General features: G+C 38.2%; 2 protein-coding genes across 2 annotated transcripts; both read right to left on the bottom strand.

The window, feature by feature from the left end:
• Positions 1-432: 432 nt before the first annotated feature.
• On the bottom strand, positions 433-13,395 carry LOC107552680 (calcium and integrin-binding family member 3). The gene is made up of 6 exons (XM_016234623.1): positions 13,345-13,395; positions 12,398-12,432; positions 12,130-12,241; positions 8,962-9,109; positions 2,390-2,585; positions 433-547 (listed from the first exon to the last, which is right to left on the bottom strand). Exons 1-6 carry the CDS (start codon positions 13,393-13,395, stop codon positions 526-528), a joined length of 564 nt encoding a protein of 187 aa, XP_016090109.1. The 3' UTR covers positions 433-525.
• A 2,485-nt stretch (positions 13,396-15,880) lies between these two features.
• On the bottom strand, positions 15,881-22,690 carry LOC107552681 (bone morphogenetic protein 2-like). The gene is made up of 6 exons (XM_016234624.1): positions 22,411-22,690; positions 20,991-21,127; positions 20,787-20,909; positions 20,422-20,617; positions 18,172-18,579; positions 15,881-16,296 (listed from the first exon to the last, which is right to left on the bottom strand). The coding sequence occupies exons 1-6, from the start codon at positions 22,688-22,690 to the stop codon at positions 15,881-15,883; spliced, it is 1,560 nt and encodes a 519-aa protein (XP_016090110.1).
• Between the last annotated feature and the right edge of the window lie 575 nt (positions 22,691-23,265).

Genomic DNA, 23,265 nt, shown 5'->3' on the forward strand with positions numbered 1-23,265 from the left:
TGTCATCCATATCATTTACAGATTCTTTTTATATGACCATGTTTTCATTTGTCGATTGTGAGGTAACTGGGGAGATCGGTAAATTACATTTTGGTATACAAAAGAAACAATTGTAAATAACTCTAAAAAGAGATCTACTTAAATTGTACTGTACTTTCTAAAACGTTGAAAAACGGATCTACAGTTTTTGTAGATATCTGTACTTTTGATTTATTAAAATAAGATTCTTTTAAGAGATGGATTTGTGTGTGTGTTTAATATTGATGGATGAGTTATTTTTTAGGTGTTGATTTGCTGTCGGCCATCCCCAAAAAATAAGCTTTACTTTAAGTAGATTATTGTCTTGTTTATATGTTTAAGAATTCTTATATTTCATTCAAATATATTTGTAAACATTAATATTGGATATACAGTCTTATGTTTGTACAGGTGCCTTCTTTATTTCTTGACTTCTGAATCTGCTCCGAAAGCTCTTACATCATCTTTAGAAAGTCATTTTCCTGTGGTCCAGTGTCCAGATGATCTTCATATCCTGATGTGGAAGGTGCTAGAAGAGAAAAGATCAAGACATTTTCAGGGTTGAAAACATAAAGAGCCAACTCTATCAAAATCATCTGTATACTGTTGATTAGTCAATGTAAAATGTGCACACTCTGAAAAAAATTAAACCATTTTCATTAAGAAATTGCTTAATTTCACAAATAATTCCAAATAAACAAGTAACAGAGAATTACATGTGAACTTTTGAAGTAGAAAGACTTGCATTGTATTTCTTGCTAAATGTATTCCAATAATCTTTATTTACAAGCTGCAGCTTGTGGCAAAAATGATTTAATATCATTAATATTATATTAAGTCTAGGCCATGTTATACATAAAATATGTGATACTGATTTTCAGTACTGATTGATACTGAGCAGTAAGCTGGAAATACCAGATTTAAAGAATGAGCGATTTTAAATTGTTAAAAAATATACCCTCATAAAAGTGAAAAATGCCCCTGAAAATCAAAACGAAGGGGCAAATGTTGGTCTTTAATGGAAAAGCAAGTAGACCCAACAAATCAACATATTAATGTCATAGATGCTTAAACTAGAGTTTAAGTGGTATTAAACCAGCATATTCCTTTAAAATGGTAAAGATATGATTAAAGGGGTCATATGATGTTGCTAAAAAGAACATTATTTTGTGTATTTGGTGTAATGAAATGTGTTTATGCGATTTAAGGTTCAAAAAACACATTCTTTTCCACATACTGTACATTATTGTTTCTCCTCTATGCCCCGCCTTTCTGAAACGTGTCGATTTTTACAAAGCTCATCGGTCTGAAAAGCGAGGTGTGCTCTGATTGGCCAGCTATCCAGTGCGTTGTGATTGGCCGAATACCTCAAGTGTGTGATGGAAATTTTACGCCCCTCACCATACTGTGATGATGTTCGGCCGGAGCGATGAGACAAAAACATTAAAACCCATTATAAACGAGGCATTTGTTGCATCCAGTGGGGACATAATTAAGGATTATTGGGGGCGTGTTAGAATGTGCCGTTTTAGGTAGGCGTGGTTGAATCTTAACTTTTATAAAGAATATCTCTTTGGATTGAGACTTTAGTCTTTGCAACTTTACAGATCTTCTTTATGCACCAAGAGCTTGTAACACTCCAAAGAGAAAGGAAAAATTGAAATCGCATCATATGACCCCTTTAATTGAAAATTAATAAAAATAATAAAATTAATTAATTTAATTTTAATAAAACAAACTGAAATTTGTTTAACTAAAAGACTTAAAATTACTAAGTGAAAATAAAAACGAAAACTTACTGAAACTTAAAAATTAATTAAACCTTAATAGTAACATAAACTAATAAAAAAATTAACTAAGTAAAAAATTTAAAATGAAAAAAAACTGAAAATGTTAAAATAAAAACTAATTTTAAAGAAACTAAAATAACGCTGACTGGAAAGAGCAGTGGTTTAGTATCACTGAGATACTATTATAATTTTTTATTATTCATTTTTATATTTTGATTTAATTTACTTTATATTTTCAGTTTTCATTTTTTGGTTATATATCTACATAGTTTTTATTCTTATATAGTATTGTATTATTATTATACAGTATTTTATTTTAATTTTAGAATTAAACTAAAAATGAGAAATGTTGCCTTGGCAACTAGCTGAAATACTTTTTTATTGAATTTCAGTTAAAGTTTTATTTCATGTAACAAATTGTTTTAGTTTACTGTAATAACCATGTTTCAAACTGAACATCAGATTAAGTGATTATTTATTCAATTAAATCCAAAGCATCATTCTCTTACAGTTTTCATTCCAAACTGGTTTTAACAAACCCTACAAAACGTTAAGCATCATTTACAGTGTGTAGTTGTTACCTGAGGAAGTCCGGCGCTCTCATGATCATGTGCTGGAAATCCTCTAGAGACAGACGGCCGTCATTGTCCAGATCAGCTTCATCAATCACCTTCTCACACACCATCCTCACCTCATCCTCGGTCAGCTCGTCACGCGTCAGCTTATTTAAGGTTTTCTCCAGATCTGATTTACAGATGAAGTCATCGTTGTTGAAGTCTAGAGGGAAGAACGAGGGTAAGCTGTGTTAGAAAACACTTCTGTTGGTGCTGTTAAAATGTTTTTATTTGTGTTTAAAATTTAGTTTAAGCTACCAATAAAATAAAGCATGTTTTTAAAAAGCACTAGTCATGTAGAAAAGCATTTAGATAAAGAATAAAGAAAAGAAATACTGTAAATAATGTTGTATTTATCACTAATAGTTAGCACATTCACAGACCCCGAGGCATTTCACAATGCACAGCCAAAAGAAAAATGATTTACAGATTTATTAATTTATTGACCTATTTATTCTTACTCGTAAATTAAAAATTTTTTAATATCTATTTATTTGTCTACATTTTATTATTTAGAATAGTTGTAAATTAGAATATATTTTACATTTTATTTTTAGTATATTTTATTTCTTTTATATGGGGCACCCATGATAGTTCACCACACTTTGTTTTTAATACTCTCAACAATGAATCCTTCGGTGCTGAATAAGATGCATAATTTCAGCAGAGTCTCTTGTTGAAATCATTGTTCTCTATTGTTTGAGAGCGTTATCATTTACCCCGTGTTAATGTTGCATGAGTACAGGGTTTCTGATGACAGCAGCAGATCAGATTCTCTGAGATCTTTTATTCTGTTGTTTAATTAGACAGCTGCATGCTTTTCATAGCTAGTTCCCTCTTTAATGAACGTGTGAATTATTGATATTCATATGTCAGTTAAGGTTCTGCAGGTTCATGAATAGGAACAGAAGACTGAGGTCATGGTTTCGTGTACGCTACCAGAACAAATTGACTTAGGGTTATTATTGTTAACTAAAACTATTAAAAACATTTGTGTCAGTTGAAACTAATTTAAAATGAAAGCATTAGATTAAAAAAAAACTTAAACTAAACAAAAATTGGAAAAACACTCAATTTAGTGGAAATAAAAATGAAACTAAAACTAATTTAAAATTAACCTTAATAGTAGGCCTAATATTGAAAAAATAAAAAAAGACAAACTAATTAATAAAAACGTCTCAGGTTACTTATGTAACCATGGTTCCCTGAGTAGGGAACGAGACACTGCGTCCTCTAGGGGTCGCTATGGGGGAACGCCTCGTCGTGACCCGTGTCTGAAGCATACATTGAAAAAACACCAACTCGTTGGCCGGCGATGACACATCATTCACTTCTTCGTCTGAAGCTTGCGTCCGCAGCATGGCAAGAAACCTAGAGGACGCAGTGTCTCGTTCCCTACTCAGGGAACCATGGTTACATAAGTAACCTGAGACGTTCCCTTTCATGGGAACTTCGAACTGCGTCCTCTAGGGGTCGCTATGGGGAACGGTATACCCACGCCACCATGCTGAGGGGAGTGCAAGCCAGAACCATGGCGAGCACTAAGAACCAACTCTACCATATTGCTATGGGAGTCGCCCCTGGGACGTTAGACGGCTGTCAGTGACATTATTCCCTACGGCCAAAGGCCTAGGCTACATACCCCAAAATACTTACCTGTTAGGGCCAGACTCCTGGGCCCGGGGTAGAGCTCAAGGCTTGGAATCAGAAACAGATTCCTTTAAGGGAATACGACCAAGAGCCTAGAATCATACTAGTCTTGGTCTGTCACACAGGGGCTACCGCACGTTTGTCTTGTGGTGAAGGAACTGTCTCAACAGATCCTTAGAAGCAATACCCTGTTAAGTAGGTATCCAGAGGATACATAGGGGGAGTGGTGCCCAAGGCAGAACCGGGGTTTTAAACCACTCAAAAAGAGCACGAAGTCTTGCGCGTAGCTCTTACCATACAGGATTTTTAGAAAAGTGGGCAAAGCATAACGTGCGCACTTACCAGCTATGTGGATTTTAGAAAAGTGGGCAAAGCATAACGTGCACACTTACCACTTATGTGGATTTTAGAAAAGTGGGCAAAGCATAACGTGCACACTTACCACTTATGTGGATTTTAGAAAAGTGGGCAAAGCATAACGTGCACTACACTTGCATACCGTTCTAGGGGTTCTCGTGGCACCCTGAAAAGGCAGCCTATAGATAAAAATAGCGTATCCCCAGACGCTATATCTACGGCTATAATGCTGGAGTGGCTAGCAGTAAATCTGTAGCTGGGGGAGAACATCCAACTCTCAATGGAGAGGGAGCTCAACCTACAGCATGTTCCCATGGTGGAACAGCTAGCAGTTATTCAGCTGAGGGAGCAACACACTCAGCTCTCAAACCGAGACGGGGCTCGACCTGCAGCATGTTCCAAACTGGAACAGCTAGCAATAGTTTACTTAGCTGTGGGGGCAACACACCTAGTTCTCAGTCGAGAAGGGGGCTCGGCCTACAGCATGTTCCAATGCAGGAACGCTAGCAGTAGTTTACCTTGGCTGAGGGAGCACAAACCCAGCTCTCAACGAGAGGGAGCTCGACCTGCAGCATGATTGAAAATCAGAGGGGTAAGCATACTGCAGTCTAGCCAAACTCTCATTCCAGGTAACCCTTTGATAAAAGGGGAGCATTGTCTCAATACTACCACGAGGACAGCCCATGGAGCGAGGAATCTAACTCCTCAGAGAGGATTAACGCTCGAAAGAAACATCATACTCACAATAACCCTCAATGGTGAGGGGGGGTGATGCCTCAAGGGGATATCCTGGTGATCGGGAAAAACCCCTCAGGGCGACCCGGATACGGTAGACCAGTCAGGGTAGCATGAAAGCGTAAACCCCAGCCCGGACGTCCAGGAAATTTTCTGCAGTGACACCGGGGGCCTGATAATCACAAAACTCCCGCAGAAGCCTGTGTTATAGCCGCATGATCCAGGAAGTATGAAACAGAAACCTTACTTACCTTCTGGACATATCTCGACGAGTGAAATAAACACTGCAAGTCGAGCACCCGGTTTCTGAACCCAGCACGGGAAACACTGCAAAGAAACTAGCAGAAGGGTACACACAACCACCAATTCCATAGCACATACATATATTTATATACATATATTTAGACATGGATCGTACTCACCCACCACGGCTCCCGCGTTGGAGCTCTGTCCGGAAAAGCCTCTAGACCGGACCTTCAGTAAGGTGGTTACTATGATAACCATAGAACCAACCAAAAACATCATAGGTCCAGAAGGAGACTGTTATGCAGGAAGCTTCCACCTGACCTCGGTCAGGTGGCGATATGGTGGTTACAGGGGAATTAGGAAGGGGAAGAAAGGGGTAGATGTTACACCCCCTGAGGAAAAGAGTGGATACCTAAGTATTACTCTGATCCGGACAAAAGCGCTGACGCCTTGTCTGGATCACATCCCTCAGGTCCTGCCTACCTCCCTTCGACCCACGATACTTCCTACCCCTACCCGCAGGCGGAGGAGGAGCGCGAGTCGCGACACTAGCCTTCTGTGCTCGTCTCTGATCCTCAAATCGAGACGGACCAGGACCCCTGGGTTGTTCGGGCTCAGACCTGGACCTTCGTGGAATGAAGGTTTTGAAGGCCGCTGAGCGCGCCTTCGCCTCCCTGAACTTTTCGACGACCGCCTCAACGGATGTACCAAAAAGTTCAGAGGGCGAAACCGGGGCATCGAGAAGAAAACCCCTTTCTTTCTTCCCGATGTCTGCCAGGTTTACCCACAGCTGCCTCTCCGTTACTACCATCGCTGCCATAGATCTGCCCATGGCAGAGGCAGCCTGCTTAGTAGCACGAAGAGCAAGATCCGTGGTGCGGCGTAACTCAGCCATCTCATCAGAAGAAAGGCCCTCGCCTTTATCCAGGTCTTTCAGCAGATCAGCCTGGTATGCTTGAAGCACCGCCATCGTGTGCAGTGAAGCAACAGCCTAACCTGCTGCTGCGTATGCCTTGCCATTCATTTTAGATGTAGCTTGAAGAGGCATGGATGGCAAGGAGGGAGTTTTGAGAGATGATGTCTCTCCCATAGAGAGATAGCTAGCTAGCGTCTCTTCTACAGGGGGCATTCTCTCATAGCCGTTTTCGCGCACCGCCTCGATATTCGCATAACTGGTATGCTGAAACCGATGGATGCGTGAGGAAAACGGCTTCTTCCATTCCTTCTCGATCTCAGTATGGAGATCAGGAAGGAAAGGAAGACTCACCTGAGCTGGAGGGTTATGGCCAGAAAGATAACGTTCGTCGAGACGACCTCGCGACGCCACTTCCTTAGTCCGCTTCCATGGCAAGTCAAGTCTTGCCGTGGCGCGACCCATAACCTCTAAGAGCTCATCATACGCAGGGCAGGAGGATTGAGAAGGCTCAGCCTCAGCTTCTCCGCTCTCATCATCCATTTCCTGCTCTTCCTGGGCTGACCCCAGCAGAGCACTGGCCCCTGGATCAGATGATGTTAAAGAGAGAACATCATCCTCCAGTGGCTGTCTCTCGCCCCCCGCCGATGAGCGCGAGAAGGAAAGCCCCTCTCTAAACTCATCGGCCAGGTCCACCTGAGATCCCCACGAGCTCATTCTCCTCCGTGCCTCAGCAGCGGAGGGTCCTGAACCGCGGGAAGCAGATGGCTGCCCCTCTTTACTTGAAAAGAGAGACAAACGAGAACGGAGTTTTTTCATTGGAAAAAACTCACAATGCACGCAGATTGCCCCCTCGAGGACACCGCGTGCGTGCTCCTCGCCCAAACAAACAACACATAAATCGTGTGTGTCATCTGGTGTCAAATAGCGCTGACACGGATGCACACACCTTCTAAATGCTCTACTAGTGCTCGCCATAATAAATAGATAGCTCTTACTTTTTCCTTGAAAATGCACGCTTCAAACAGAACAGTCAATGAAGACGAAGAAGAGAACGATGTGTAGCTCCCGGCACCGATTTATACTGTAGTCGCACCGGTAGTGACGTCATGGCTGTCGCCGGCCAACGAGTTGGTGTTTTTTCAATGTATGCTTCAGACACGGGTCACGACGAGGCGTTCCCCATAGCGACCCCTAGAGGACGCAGTTCGAAGTTCCCATGAAAGGGAAACGGAGCTTTTCGAACTCCGAGTCAGTTGAATCAAATGATTCATGATTCAGTGATTCGAATCTCCGCACGCTGACGAGTCCTGCTGCTCAAAACTAGACAACTTTGACAAACAATAGCGTTTTTTAAAAGTGTGTAATATACTAATCATTAAATACCTAGTAATCAAAGTAAATAATATTTGTGTTGGAGAGATGGTGGTTACAGGGGAATTAGGAAGGTTAAAGATAAGGAAGATGTAAGACCCCCGAAGGAAATGAGTAGATACTGAGGTATCACTCTGATCCGGACAAAAGCACTGACGCCCTGTCTGGATCACATCCCTTAGGTCTTTTACTCACCTTCCTTTGACCCGCGATACTTCCTACCCCTACCCGCGGGCGGGGGAGGAGCGCAAGCTGCGACACTAGCCTTCTGAGCCAGTCTCTGATCCTCAAAACTGAGATGGGCTAGGACCCCTGGGTTGTTCGGGCTCAGACCTGGACTTCTATCCCGGTCTTTCAGCCGGTCAGCCTGATATGCTTGGAGCATCACCATCATGTGCAATGAAGCGACAGCCCGACCAGCTGTTGCTGCGTATGCCCTGGCATCCGAGCGAGATGTCAAGGAGGGGAGTCTTAGAGGATGTCTCACCCATAGAGAGATAGCTGGCTAGCGTCATAACCGCTTTGCGCATCGCCTCGATGTTGGCATAACTTGTATGCTGGAATCGATGCACGCTTCAAACAAAACAGTCAATGAAGACGAAGAAAGAGAATGATGTGTAGTTCCCGGCGCCTATTTATATTATAGTCGCACCGGTAGTGACGTCATGGCTGTCGCCGGCCAACGAGTTGATGTTTTTTCAATGTATGCTTCAGACACGGGTCACGACGAGGCGTTCCCCCATAGCGACCCCTAGAGGACGCAGTTCGAAGTTCCCATGAAAGGGAACTATACTAATACTAATTAACATTGGTCCTTTCAAAATAGAACATCAGTTTAGGTGATTATTTATTATCCTATTACATCCAAAGCATCCTTCTGTGACAGATTTTAAACAAATGCTCAATAAATTACATGATTAAAGAAAAAATAAATCTATAATGAACTTGAGGTTTGGATTTTCATTAAAAAGGAGAAACTGCCTCTTTTTCTTTTTTTTAATAAACACTTTCTTAATGAATTAGTTGATATGCTTTTAAAAATGATTTTTAACATTTTTTTAAAGATTCATGAGTTTTGGTAACATGACTGGGAAAATTTATTAAGTTACCTGAGACTGACCAATACACATTTTGAATACTTAAATATGGGTTATTATTCAGTGTTGAACAAAGTGTAAAAAATGCATTCCAAATCAATGAACTCACCAGTTTAACTAACTTTAACCATTTTTACGTAGAAGCACTATGTTTGTTTAAAACTGACCGTAGATTTTAAAAGCGTAATATGCCTTCAGGTCCCGTGGAGCCATTTCACTCAGCACTGAAAACATGTCCAGAAAGTCGTCCAAAGTCATGTTTCCTTCTCCATCCTCTGAAAAAACCTCAGCGATCCTCTGCCTGAATGGGTTGTCCTGCATAAAACACATTTTCTTCTTAAATAAATTCCTCCAAAATAATCTAGACCACGAACTGGTGGTTCTAATTCGTATGATTTCGTAAAATCTCATTCGTACATTTCCGTACGACCTGCTTACGCCTCAGTGACGGTTATTTTTAGGGGCGGGGTTTTATAGGGTTAGATCTCTGCCACAATTCTGCGCGCGAAAGATCATCTTTTGAGCGCACAAAAGTGCATTTTGCACACGCGAGATCTGAGTTTTGTGGAGAAATTGTTCATTTTGCAAATAAAAAAGTATTTCGAGCGCACTAAAATCAATTTTGCATTTAAAATACGTTTTTGGATGTGTGCAAACCTTCTCTTTTGCGCGTGCAACGTTTCACTAGCTTGCTCACCTGATGCCCGCCCTCAGGTCCTTCAAGAGTCACTCTCAACTTCTCTGTCTATAAAGCCTATATATATAAAAAAAATCAGTCTTCAAGTATGTTACTACACTTCAGTATGTGATTCTTATTAAGTAGGGGTCATTTTTTAGGATTCTATATGATGAGAACCTGACAGCTTGTACTTCTGGAGACTCCAGGTAGGTTGCAGTTCTGGCGCTGGAGACTAAATGGTTCCTAGTGATTTCACACTTAATTCTTCACCTTAATTCCTAATTCTTTAGCAGTTAACATGCATCTTTTCTTCTCCACATGTTTTTGACTGACCCTTCTGACCCACTGAGCATTTTGCTGTCCAATGGTTATGCATTAACTTTGCAATTTCTAGTATTGTATTAGTTTTTAATATTTCTCATGGGCATTTAATAATTTTTGACTTTCAGTCTGAGTTAAATCTCTTTTTTGACTCATTTTATCTCTAAAAGAAAATCTGCTTAATCATTATGCACACCTGAATATAAGAAATTTTTCACTTCCAGCCTTCATGAATAATTATATATCAATTATAAATAATTAAATACAAGATTAATAGTAGTTATTAAGATTGTTGTCATTTGGAATTGGTCAAATGTGCTTGAAAAAAAATATGATCAGAATATCAACTTGCATAATAATTATGCATGCACTGTATTTTTCCTCTTCTGCTGTCGAGGTAATGCAAGGAATGTTGTGATTGGTTGTCAAGTGCAAAACGCACTTTTGCGCGCTCAAAATATGATATTTCGCGCACAGAATTGTGGCAGAGATCTAATCCCATAGGGTTTAGGATGGATTTTTTCAAAAAAATCATACGTTTTCGATTCACGTCTTACGAATTCATCCGAAATTGCCATCTCGTAAACCATTTTTATACTCTTCTTGATAGTTTTGTATATAAATCGTTTTAATTCGTCTTTACCTGCTTGAGTCGTTTATAAGCTGCACGTGCAATAAAGAGCTGCTTCGTTGTTGAAAACGACTGAAAACATTTGAACGTTTTGTTTCCTATAGTGGATTTTAGGTAAATATCCACCTCAACCAGCGCTCTTTTGCTCTTTTTGTTTTCTGTCGAATACATTGTCCTGTTACTCTTTCGGAGTAAGAAACCGCTGCAAACTATTCAGTGCGTGAGTGAACTGTCCGAATGAAGCTGATGTTAAACTGAACTGATGCCAGGGTTTCGCAACATTGCAGTTGCGTTGCTGTCTATGCAGGGTCAGAGAGCTCTCAGATTTCATCAAATATATCTTCATTTGTGTTCCTAAAATGAATTAAGTAATTAATTAAAGAATTTTCATTTTGGGGTGAACTATCCCTTTTAAGTTTCCCAATTCCGAGGGAAAACAGCGGACTTGGCAACACAGCGAATCTGGCATTGCTAGTTCTGAATCCTAAACAGCTGAGAGAAAACTTATCAGAATAAATGGCAAATGGTAACCGCCATCATCATATTATTCGTAAATCACTCATTTAGAATATAATTGGATAAGATCAAGTGTCTGCAGGCTATGTGCGTGTCTAAAATGCTTTAGGATTGTTTTTTCTCTTTGCTAATACAAACACTTCATTAAAGGGTTAGTTCACCCAAAAATGAAAATTAGCCCATAAATTACTCACCCTCAAGTCATCCTAGGTGTATATGACTTTCTTCTTTCAGATGAATCCAGTCAGAGTTATATTAAAAATGGTCTTTGATCTTTCAAGCTGTTTAATGGCACTCAGCGGGTGTTGCATGCATCAGTCCAAAAGCAGTTAAATAAAATGAGCCCATCTTTAAAAAAAAGTGTCTCACACGACTCCGGGGGGTGAACAAAGGCCTTCTGTAGTGAATCAATGCGTTTTTGTAAGAAAAATATCCATATTCAAAACGTAATAATCACATTAATGTAGCTTGCACTCACTGTTGTACACTGGAAGCAGCTCTGGGAGAATGAAGTAAGACGTCGGCGTTGCGCATGTGCCGGTGAGTCTCGTGAAAACCAACGTTTGTTTACAGGAGCAAAGGAAGCAAAGTTTCCTTACTTTAGCAAAGGAAAACCAGTCTCCTCTTGGCTTATATCGAAATCCTCCGACATTCTTCTTTACAAATCCTCGTTTTGTACTTCTAATTAGTGACAGTTGTTTTGTTTTCATCTCTTGACTGCGTCACTTCTGAGCAGCGCATGCGCAAAGCCGACCTCATACGTCATCCGCCCGGAACTGCTTCCAGTGTACAACAGTGAGCGCAAGCTACATTAAAGTGATTATTACGTTTTGAATATGGATATTTTTCTTACAAAAACGCATCGATTAATTACAGGAGGCCTTTGTTCACCTCCCGAAGTCATGTGAGACACTTTTTTTATGGATGGGCGCTTTTTGATTAAGTACTTTTGGACTGATGCATGCAACACCCGCTGAGTGCCATTAAACAGCTTGAAAGATCAAAGACCATTTTTAATATAACTCTGACTGGATTCGTCTGAAAGAAGAAAGTCATATACAGGATGACTAATATTCATTTTTGGGTGAACTAACCCTTTAAACTAAACTAAGCTGCTGGTTCTCTTAAGTTAAGGGGATCTGATAATGCTTCATAATTGATGAGGAACAGGAGTGAGCTGCGCCGTACCTTCAGCTCCGGCATGCTGCCAATCAGCTCGTAGGGCAAACTCACTTCCGGTTGGTTTGTGTAGTCCAGCGGCACGAGCTGTGGAGCTAAATCATGGTATCGATGAAACAATCTGAGCAAAGACGACAAACATTCATTGGCAACTCTTTTCAACTATTCTTCTATCATGTAAGTTTGTAATGTGACATCTTCCTACTGTCAGCTCAGATGACTTTTCAATTTCAGCCACATAAAACCAGCAAGTAGCCTATTTTAATAAGCACCTCACCTCAGAATTTCTTTTCTGGTGAAATAAGTGCAGTCCTACAAAAATATGAGAAGCAAAAACATGCAATTATTTATTTATGCTCAAATTACCTTCGTGCAAATGCTTTATAATTGTGTGAGGAAAATAATGAGTTGCAAAGCAACCATACATATCCATGAATATAGCTGTTAACATGACCATTTGAATATCAATTCTCAGTATTATCTTTACCATTTTAACTTTAAACTTTCCAGCAGTGCATCTGTGTCATGTACTGTATACACAGTTGTTCAAAAGTTTGGTGTTAGTAAGATGTTTTAAAATAAATCAATACTTTTAATCAGCGAGAATAAATTATATCGATCAAAAGTGACAGTAAAGACATTTATAAAGTTACAAAAGATTTCTACTTCAAATAAATGCTGTTCTTTTAAACTTTCTATTCATCAAAGAATGCTGAAAAATAAAATGTGTCTGTTTCTACAAAACTATGAAGCAGTTTTCAACTTTGAAAATATTCAGAAATGTTTCTTGAGCAGCAAAGCAGCATATTATACTGATTTCTGAAGATCATGTGACACTGAAGACTGGAGTAAAGATGCTGAAAATACAGTTGCACATCAAAGGAATAAATTACATTTTACAGTATATTACAAGAGAAATAATTTATTTAGTACGGAGCCCTGCACATGGCATGCAGGAAAAAAATAGTAGGCTAAATCGTGCGCATGATTTATAAATCGAGGGAACGAAATAGTAATCGTGTGCACGATTTATTTATTTTTTCTTGCATGTCATGTGCGGGGCTCCGTAATTTAGTAATAGTATTTCACAATATTACTGTTTTTATTGTATTTTTGATTAAATAAATGCAGCCTCAGTGAGCACCATTTTCAAAATCATTAAAAAATTATTATTAACCCTAAACTTTTAAACAGTATAGCGTGATATCAAAAATGATGACTGACCTGATATGCGTCCAGTTGCTGGGATGTAAAGATGGTCTGTTTGCTCCCCATTCTTACAGCTCCATGGCAAACTGGCTCTCGACTGCAGCTGAATGCCAGCAGATATTTCAGATATGAAATACTGGCACAAAGGGCCGCAGTGAGACATGGCAGATCAGGTGTCGGCCGCTGCGAGGCCTTTGGTTCTCTGATAATGGCAGCATTTCATCATTTAGCTGCCGTCAATGGCGGTCTCTCTTGGATGTGAATGTGTCCTGTCAGTCAGGGGAGAGCGGGGGAGACATCTGAGCTCCATTCACATGCTGGGAGTACTGGAAGTATGCTGCTAGGGTGAAATAATAAAGCAATAAGCCCCAAGAAGCCGTGGTTTACAGTGAATTTATAACAGCTAAGGGGCGTTGTTAGGTATGACGCGAAGCGGAGTAAACCCCCCTTAGATGTTATAAATTCACTGTAAACCACGGCTTCACGGGGCTTATTGCTTTTATAAAACGGTTATTCCATATATGTAATAAGGTTTCACAAAATAAAACCGAGCAAATAAAGTGTACTGATATTAATAAAAACAGTATTCTTCCACCAAACAATGTAGTTCCTCAGAAACAGTTGTGGTTGCAATAAAGTGGTTGCAGAGCAACACACAGAAGTAAACAAAGGTGTATGTTTGTAGAGTAATTTACAACAGCTTCGAACGCGGCTCAACCAATCAGAATCAAGGACCGGAACTATCAGGTTTATAAAATTAAATAATAATAGTGAATATAGTACAACAATATTCTAGTTTTAGTGATTTGATGTCTTTAGTTTTTTTTTATATTTAGAACGTTTTTATTTCACTTTTAGTCATTTTAGTTCTTCACTTTAGTTGCCAAAGAAACATTTGTATTTTCATTTAGTTTTTTAGTTTTCAAATTTTATTGTCTTTCAGCTTTTTATATAAATTAAAATGTTTAACCATAACAACACTGCTCATTACTTTAATGTGTCTGAGCATTTTATATTTGACTTTCCCCCATAATTCTCTATGATGACATTTCTTTTGTGAGAAACTCTTCCTTCATGCGGCTTTCAGTCATTTTAAAGTGCTTTGACTAGAGATCTCATGAAAAGCAGCTTGGTGTATTGTGTTCATATCGGCAAATGCATCTAAATTATGGCATTAAATATGCAAGCACTGGTGCATCTGTGCACTATTGTGAGTTGAATTGGTTGGCACAGAGGCTGGATGGTATCAGTTGATCTAGCAGCTGTTTACCTGCTGTTCTTTTACTTTCTCTCTGGATAACGGCCCATATCTCCACCTGTCACCTGTTGCTTTTCTTGGCACTTTTCCTGTATGACCACATGGGGTATCTCGTCTGGACAGATACAGATCAGCCTAAAGTTTACTGGTATATACATGTTATGTTTGTATTTCTTTGTTTTGGACTATTTTCTTTTTTTTTCTGTCACCATCTTCTGGTGATGTTTGGATCTGCAGATCACTAATTGGTTGATTAATGTGAGATAAATGATAGCTGATAAATGAACAGATGCATGAAAAGACTTCAAAACCCCTCTGTTAATGGGGAGGAGAAAGAGAGGGGATAAAAAAAAGGAAAAGCATGGAAAAGAAAAAAGAGGAAAAAGTAGCGGGAGAGAAAAAAGAAAAGGGGTATGAAAGGAAAGGGGGATAAAGAAGAAGGCGGAAAGTTGAATGAAAATGGTAAAAGAAAAGAAAAAGAAAGGGGGAAAGCAAAAGAGAAGGGAAAGGGGGATAGAAGAAAAGAAAAAAATAGAAGGGAAAATAAAAAAGAAATGGGAAAAGAAAAAGGGGAAAATTAAACAGAATTGATAAAAAGGAAAGAAAAAGGGGAAAGAAGAAAAGAAAAATGGAAAAGGGGAAGAAAAAGGGCAAAAGTGAACAGGAAAGAAATAGTGGAAGAAAAGAATGTTTGCAGAGCATGAAAATAGGGAAAAAGAAAACAAGAAAAGGGGAAAAGAAAAAGTTATTTTTTTGCAATAAATAAATTATCTGTCAAAAATCACAGAAAAAAAACAGCTCTACGTCATTTTTGCGTAAGACAAAAAAGGGGACGGAGGTTAAAAAGGAAAAGCTGAAAAGAGAGAAAGAAAAGAGTTGGTAAAGAAAAACGGGGAGGATAAAGTTGTTTTTTGCAATACAAATTACCTGCAGCAACAACCACAGAAAAAAACATAACTCTACTTCATTTTTGTGTAAGAGAGAAACAAATAAACTGGGGAAAAGTAGAAAAAAAAGAAAAATCTGAAAAGATAAAAGAGGGGAAGAAGGGAAGTGGGGAAACAAGAAAATGTCTGTTTTCTGCTATATGTATAAATTATCTGGCAACAAACAGAAATAAAACCCAACTCTATCCATCATTTTTGTGTAAGAATTTATTTAGTTTATTATATAATAGTTCACAACATGCAATATACATATTTACAAGCGACCAACTCAAGCTCCTCCATATATTAAAATTTGATATCTATTTACACATTTTACAGTCCAGTCCAGATTTGTGAATGAGGTTGGTCAGTGACAGCCGCAGCTGCCGGCCACCATATCATCATACTGCTTCAGCACCACGTTCTCATCGTCGTCAAAGTACAGCAGGTTGATGCTGAAGAGCTTGTCAGGCACGCAGCAGGGCGTCTCGATGCCTTTGGTCAGTTTGAGGGCGTTGATGATGGACTGGACCGTGGCGTGGTTGGTGGGCCTCATGTTCTGACCCAGGGGAAACGGACAGGAGCCTTTGCAGTGGTAAGCGTTGTATCCGCGCGGAGACACGATCCACCCGGACCAGCCGATCTCCTCGAAGTCCACATAGAGCGGCAGACGCTGACACGGCATCTTCTCCCTGCTCTCATCATAGTCTATGGAGCGAGCGCTGCGACGAGCCGCAGCCGAGAGAAACGGGAGCCTGGGTCTAGCACGAGAATCATCTGAACCTGAAGACAAAGCACACTTTTAGATGCCATGGCCATGCAGATATGAGTGCAAGTGGCGCTCAACTTAAAATGTAAAAGTCAGCTATATATATTCCAGTTAGGGCTGCACGATTATGACAAAAATCATAATTGTCGATTATTCCCTTGAAATTGTGATTGTGATTATTAATTACGATTATCACAATTTGCACTGAATGATGTTTATACCATTGTTTGATGCAACTGCATGCCGTATTTTTATATGAAAATAAACAAGCTGAAAACATTCTAACTGAAAAACCTTTAGAGCTTTTCTATAGTATTAAGCCTCAAATGTCAAATATACATCGGATTGGTTTCTTCTTTAAATTATAAAAAAGTACAAATATGAATGGTATTACAATGTTATACTAAAACTAAAACAATGGGGAAAACCCTTACGATAACATAAGTGGACTCTGAACGATTAATTGCCGCTTTGAATGATTACGTAATTGTGGCATCCATAATTGTAATCGCGATTAGAAATTCGATTAATTGTGCAGCCCTAATTTGGCACAGAGGCTGGATGGTATCAGTTGATCTAGCAGCTGTTTACCTGCTGTTCTTTTACTTTCTCTCTGGATAACGGCCCATATCTCCACCTGTCACCTGTTGCTTTTCTTGGCACTTTTCCTGTATGACCACATGGGGTATCTCGTCTGGACAGATACAGATCAGCCTAAAGTTTACTGGTATATACATGTTATGTTTGTATTTCTTTGTTTTGGACTATTTTCTTTTTTTTTCTGTCACCATCTTCTGGTGATGTTTGGATCTGCAGATCACTAATTGGTTGATTAATGTGAGATAAATGATAGCTGATAAATGAACAGATGCATGAAAAGACTTCAAAACCCCTCTGTTAATGGGGAGGAGAAAGAGAGGGGATAAAAAAAAGGAAAAGCATGGAAAAGAAAAAAGAGGAAAAAGTAGCGGGAGAGAAAAAAGAAAAGGGGTATGAAAGGAAAGGGGGATAAAGAAGAAGGCGGAAAGTTGAATGAAAATGGTAAAAGAAAAGAAAAAGAAAGGGGGAAAGCAAAAGAGAAGGGAAAGGGGGATAGAAGAAAAGAAAAAAATAGAAGGGAAAATAAAAAAGAAATGGGAAAAGAAAAAGGGGAAAATTAAACAGAATTGATAAAAAGGAAAGAAAAAGGGGAAAGAAGAAAAGAAAAATGGAAAAGGGGAAGAAAAAGGGCAAAAGTGAACAGGAAAGAAATAGTGGAAGAAAATAATGTTTGCAGAGCATGAAAATAGGGAAAAAGAAAACAAGAAAAGGGGAAAAGAAAAAGTTATTTTTTTGCAATAAATAAATTATCTGTCAAAAATCACAGAAAAAAAACAGCTCTACGTCATTTTTGCGTAAGACAAAAAAGGGGACGGAGGTTAAAAAGGAAAAGCTGAAAAGAGAGAAAGAAAAGAGTTGGTAAAGAAAAACGGGGAGGATAAAGTTGTTTTTTGCAATACAAATTACCTGCAGCAACAACCACAGAAAAAAACATAACTCTACTTCATTTTTGTGTAAGAGAGAAACAAATAAACTGGGGAAAAGTAGAAAAAAAAGAAAAATCTGAAAAGATAAAAGAGGGGAAGAAGGGAAGTGGGGAAACAAGAAAATGTCTGTTTTCTGCTATATGTATAAATTATCTGGCAACAAACAGAAATAAAACCCAACTCTATCCATCATTTTTGTGTAAGAATTTATTTAGTTTATTATATAATAGTTCACAACATGCAATATACAAATGTACATCTTTTACAAGCGACCAACTCAAGCTCCTCCATATATTAAAATTTGATATCTATTTACACATTTTACAGTCCAGTCCAGATTTGTGAATGAGGTTGGTCAGTGACAGCCGCAGCTGCCGGCCACCATATCATCATACTGCTTCAGCACCACGTTCTCATCGTCGTCAAAGTACAGCAGGTTGATGCTGAAGAGCTTGTCAGGCACGCAGCAGGGCGTCTCGATGCCTTTGGTCAGTTTGAGGGCGTTGATGATGGACTGGACCGTGGCGTGGTTGGTGGGCCTCATGTTCTGACCCAGGGGAAATGGACAGGAGCCTTTGCAGTGGTAAGCGTTGTATCCGCGTGGAGACACGATCCACCCGGACCAGCCGATCTCCTCGAAGTCCACATAGAGCGGCAGACGCTGACACGGCATCTTCTCCCTGCTCTCATCATAGTCTATGGAGCGAGCGCTGCGACGAGCCGCAGCCGAGAGAAACGGGAGCCTGGGTCTAGCACGAGAATCATCTGAACCTGAAGACAAAGCACACTTTTAGATGCCATGGCCATGCAGATATGAGTGCAAGTGGCGCTCAACTTAAAATGTAAAAGTCAGCTATATATATTCCAGTTAGGGCTGCACGATTATGACAAAAATCATAATTGTCGATTATTCCCTTGAAATTGTGATTGTGATTATTAATTACGATTATCACAATTTGCACTGAATGATGTTTATACCATTGTTTGATGCAACTGCATGCCGTATTTTTATATGAAAATAAACAAGCTGAAAACATTCTAACTGAAAAACCTTTAGAGCTTTTCTATAGTATTAAGCCTCAAATGTCAAATATACATCGGATTGGTTTCTTCTTTAAATTATAAAAAAGTAAAAATATGAATGGTATTACAATGTTATACTAAAACTAAAACAATGGGGAAAACCCTTACGATAACATAAGTGGACTCTGAACGATTAATTGCCGCTTTGAATGATTACGTAATTGTGGCATCCATAATTGTAATCGCGATTAGAAATTCGATTAATTGTGCAGCCCTAATTCCAGTATGAAAAAAAAAATTATACTGTGAAAAAAAAATCTATATTTTATTTAATAATAACAATCATATATTTATAAATGTGCAAAATATTATTTGAAAAAAGTATTTAGTGTTACTTAAGTATCAATGAGATACTAATATATTTTTATTAACATTTTAAATACATTTTTATATTTTCTGTCTATATTTTAATTTTAGTTAAAGGTTTATTAAATATTTTATTTTTTTATTTTTTTATTTTACTTTAATAAGTATTTTAAGCATTTGTTTTGTGTGTGTTTCTATTACCTTACTACATTTTTTTTCAACTCTCCATATACTGTATCGTTAGATGTTATAGAAGATGGTATTTTATTTTAAGTTGATTAGTTTTATTCAAGCACTTTTTATTTAGTTATTTAATCTGTGTATTTTTTTTCTATAACACTCTATTTTATGATTTACTATAACATTATTATTTATTATTGTATATTTTTTCTTCAAACTTTTCCACTTTTTATATTTTATTTTAAAGTATTTTAAGCATCAAAATGTTTTTATTGTTTTAGTTTTAATTTTATCTAACTATATTATCCCTGTGTCTATTATACGTGAGCCTGGAGCACAAAAGCAGTGTTAAGTCGCTGGGGGATATTTGTAGCAATAGCCAAAAATACATTGTATGGGTCAAAATTATACATTTGTCTTTTATGCCAAAAATCATTAGGATATTAAGAAAAGATCATGTTCCATGAAGATATTTTGTAAATTTCCTACCGTAAATATCTCAAAACTTAATTTTTGATTAGTAATATGCTTTGCTAAGAACTTAATTTTGACAACTTTAAAGATGATTTTCTCAATATTTAGATTTTTTTGCACCCTCAGATTCCAGATTTTCAAATAGCTGTATCTCGGCCAAATATTGTCCTGTCCTAACATACCATAAATCAATGGAAAGCTTATTTATCCAGCTTTGACCTGAAAATTGGCCATTATGACTGGTTTTGTGGTCCAGGGTCACATATTACAATATTTTTCTACTTTCTATAGTATATATAATATTGTACTGTTAGATCTATTGTATTAAGTAAATGTTTTAAGTGTTTTTTTTTTCAATTATTTACTGTATATATTTTTACAACACCTTTTTTATTATTTAACCCTATATCTATGTATTTTAGCTACTTTCTTTTATTGTTACATTTTTTTTTTTTTATTATTTTTCCACAGATCCCACAGAGAAGATGTATTTGTTGAAATCACTCGTGGATCTTATTTGAGATTACAGTGAAGAAACATCCGTCTAATTGAGCTATTAAAGAGACATACCTTTAGACGTGATCCCCAGAGAAGCTGCCCGTCTGCCGTCGTCGGTGAAGAGGACCAGCATGGGCTGTTTGCTATGATGGTGGTTACGGCCTGATGCGAAAAGCACGGTTTTCAGGTCCATCTGAAGGCCTGCTAAAGTCTTGACCGAGACCAGGAGCCCCAGATTACTGCCCTCATCTGACATCCAAGAGCGCACCTTTGAGATATTAAACACATTTATTATTGAGGAGATTTTGCACGAGCAACTCTTTGGGTCTGTTCTAAAACCTAATCAGCTCCCTTCTATGGCAGCATTTTAACTCAAATACAACCTAAAGTTTGGAAGACTCTACATAGTCATAGCAAAAGATTTTATTCATACTTACAGCTTGAGTGATGGTAAAAACCTCCCAGCCGCTGGAGTGGATGGGCACCAGTCTGGATGAGAGCAGCTTCTTCCCTTGTGAGACGTTCTTCTTGCTGCTATCGAGAACCTGATAGACACTGACCTGCATAAAAACATCACTGCAATGATTAACCTGAAGAACCTTCTTTTAGAAGCGCATCATTTCAGACTGTAAATACTGTACCTGACAGAAGTGATGTCTGTTGAACGTGAGCGACGCTTGTGGTCTGAGCTTGAACAGATGAAGCTCGGCTGTGAGGATCTTCTCACTCTTAGCTACCGTGGACATGTTGAAGAGGAACTCAATTTGGTCGCTGTGCACTAAAGACAGAAGTCAGAATTCAGAAGTGAGAATTGGCACACAATCACACATACTTTATGCATATTTCACACCATCCCCCACCTCAATATTCAGATTAGCGGCTGATGATTTAGTCGGCTCACATTTAGTCTTGCAATCTTGAATATTTAAGTCCATGCTTCACTAAACTTAACACTAAAATATACACTTACACTTTTAATTGTACACTCTTATGGTCAAGCAATTCCATATTTCATAACATAAATAAAATATAAATGTTGATTTTTAGTTGACAATGTTTCTCATGATTTCTCAGACTTCTGAACACTAAGACATACAATAAGCTTAAAATTGTAAGTATAAACTATATGCAATTCCATATTGGTTTAGTTCCATTTTTATTTTTCATTCATATATTTGAATTCCATTAAAATAAAGTATCAAAATATTGAGTATCAAGTTTCTCAGGATTTAAAAACAGACTTGTTTAAATAATTTTTGTGTATTGAATCTTGATGAAACTGCAAACACTAAAAATATTATTTTACTTAAAATTATTTTTTAACTGATGAGATGGGGTTAATAAAGGAAAAACATCCAAATCAATGTGAACCGTTTCAAAACAGATTAAAAAGTGTCATAGGATGCACTTTATGAAGCAGGTTTATAGTTGAAAAACTAAAGCTATAAAACATGTTAATAAACCTTACTTGAAATAAAATATAAAAACAAAACTTGTTTTAGCAATAGTTTCCAAAGCATAATTTCTCATTTTCGTGTTTAAAATGATATACAAAAATAACTAAAGCTAAAACTGAAATAAAACAAATAAAAAGGACAAAACACAAAATTACTAAAACTTTAATAATCTATTAAACAAAACAAAAACAAAAACAGCAACAATTGTGACCCTCACTGTGAAAGCCCAGCTAAAGTCATTTTTGGGTGATTTACTGTTTTCTACAATCATCCTTCATAGAATATTCTGTGAAAATTTAACCTTGATATCTTTATTATTGACTGAGTTAGACCACGTCAAATATTTAAATCATAGTAAAAAATTAATGGTTGAAATCAAACTTTGATGCTTTTTATCTCATAATTAGATTTTGAGACTTTAGTCTGGATTTCACAGAGAGGGTCACAATTTTATTGAGAGAATAAGTCTGTATTTTTACACTCACACTTTTACATTTATTACGAAAAGAAGACAAATGCAGCCAAACATTTTTCCATCCCAAATAGGCTATTTGTTTTATGTTCACTGTCCCACTTCAAGTCAATAAAGAAGTCAGAATCTTACGTTTATCGAAGAAACTGCGGACGGTGTTTCCCTCCAGGAGCGTTGGGTCTTTGGTGACTCCGTCCACATCCGCGATGGTGTTATACAGGTCCAGCATGTACTGAGGAGGCTGTTTGTGTCCCCGGACCAAAGCAGCAGGAGGATCCTCCATCCCAAACACCTCCAAAAGCCTCTTGATGGCCTCCGAGCGCACTTCTGCAGACTCGTTTTCCAGGTGATTCACAGACGGTCTGCAGATGGCGAGTCCCATCATGGAGATCCAGGTCAATGCGGTCAACATGTTGACTGATCCTCAAGAGATGTTCTTTGGTTGCTGGAGCTGGACTGAATGAGGGCCAGATTGGCAGGGCTTTATATGATGTTGGCAAAGTCTTCGGTCAACAGCCGTAAAGAGCTGCTATTTAGTCGCAAATGTAAATCAACAATCAGCCAATGTAAAGCAAATCTAATGGCGGTGTTAACAAGGTGCGAACTGGACTGGTGGTCCTGTGGGGAGACCCTGAGAGGAAATTAGTGTTTATCTACCGTGCTATGTTGTAAATACACCCTACATATATCGATTTAAGAAATAAAATAGTTACATTATAGTTAAGATGTTTAATTGTATTACATTTTGTCTGTTTAGGCGGCGCGAAGTGGATTTGGAGGGAAGTTTGCTCACCGCGGGCGGTTGACTTCCCTCAAAATGGATCCATTAATTGAGACAAAGGAGGATAATGTGATACAGGAACAATAATTATTTCGACAAACACCGTGAGAAGGTTCCAGCATGTGCCCTATGTTTTCATGTTAATGGTAGACACACCTGCTCAAACAGAGATTTGAGTCCGAGCGAACTGAAATCGCCTAATTTTA

This window comes from Sinocyclocheilus grahami, unplaced genomic scaffold (assembly GCF_001515645.1).
Source record: "Sinocyclocheilus grahami isolate Dianchi unplaced genomic scaffold, SAMN03320097.WGS_v1.1 scaffold456.1, whole genome shotgun sequence".
NCBI classification, from domain to species: Eukaryota; Metazoa; Chordata; class Actinopteri; order Cypriniformes; family Cyprinidae; genus Sinocyclocheilus; species Sinocyclocheilus grahami.

Excerpts from the sequence above, each read along its gene's own strand:
- LOC107552681 (XM_016234624.1), bottom strand. The coding sequence starts at position 22,690 with ATGTTGACCGCATTGACCTGGATCTCCATGATGGGACTCGCCATCTGC. Across the intron at positions 18,580-20,421 it reads TCTGGGGATCACGTCTAAAG|GTTCAGATGATTCTCGTGCT; the intron begins GTATGTCTCTTT and ends CTTTGTCTTCAG. Across the intron at positions 16,297-18,171 it reads GGTGGCCGGCAGCTGCGGCT|GTTCAGATGATTCTCGTGCT; the intron begins GTCACTGACCAA and ends CTTTGTCTTCAG.
- LOC107552680 (XM_016234623.1), bottom strand. The coding sequence starts at position 13,395 with ATGGGGAGCAAACAGACCATCTTTACATCCCAGCAACTGGACGCATAT. Across the intron at positions 9,110-12,129 it reads GCAGCATGCCGGAGCTGAAG|GACAACCCATTCAGGCAGAG; the intron begins GTACGGCGCAGC and ends TGTTTTATGCAG. Across the intron at positions 548-2,389 it reads AGAGCGCCGGACTTCCTCAG|CACCTTCCACATCAGGATAT; the intron begins GTAACAACTACA and ends TTTCTCTTCTAG.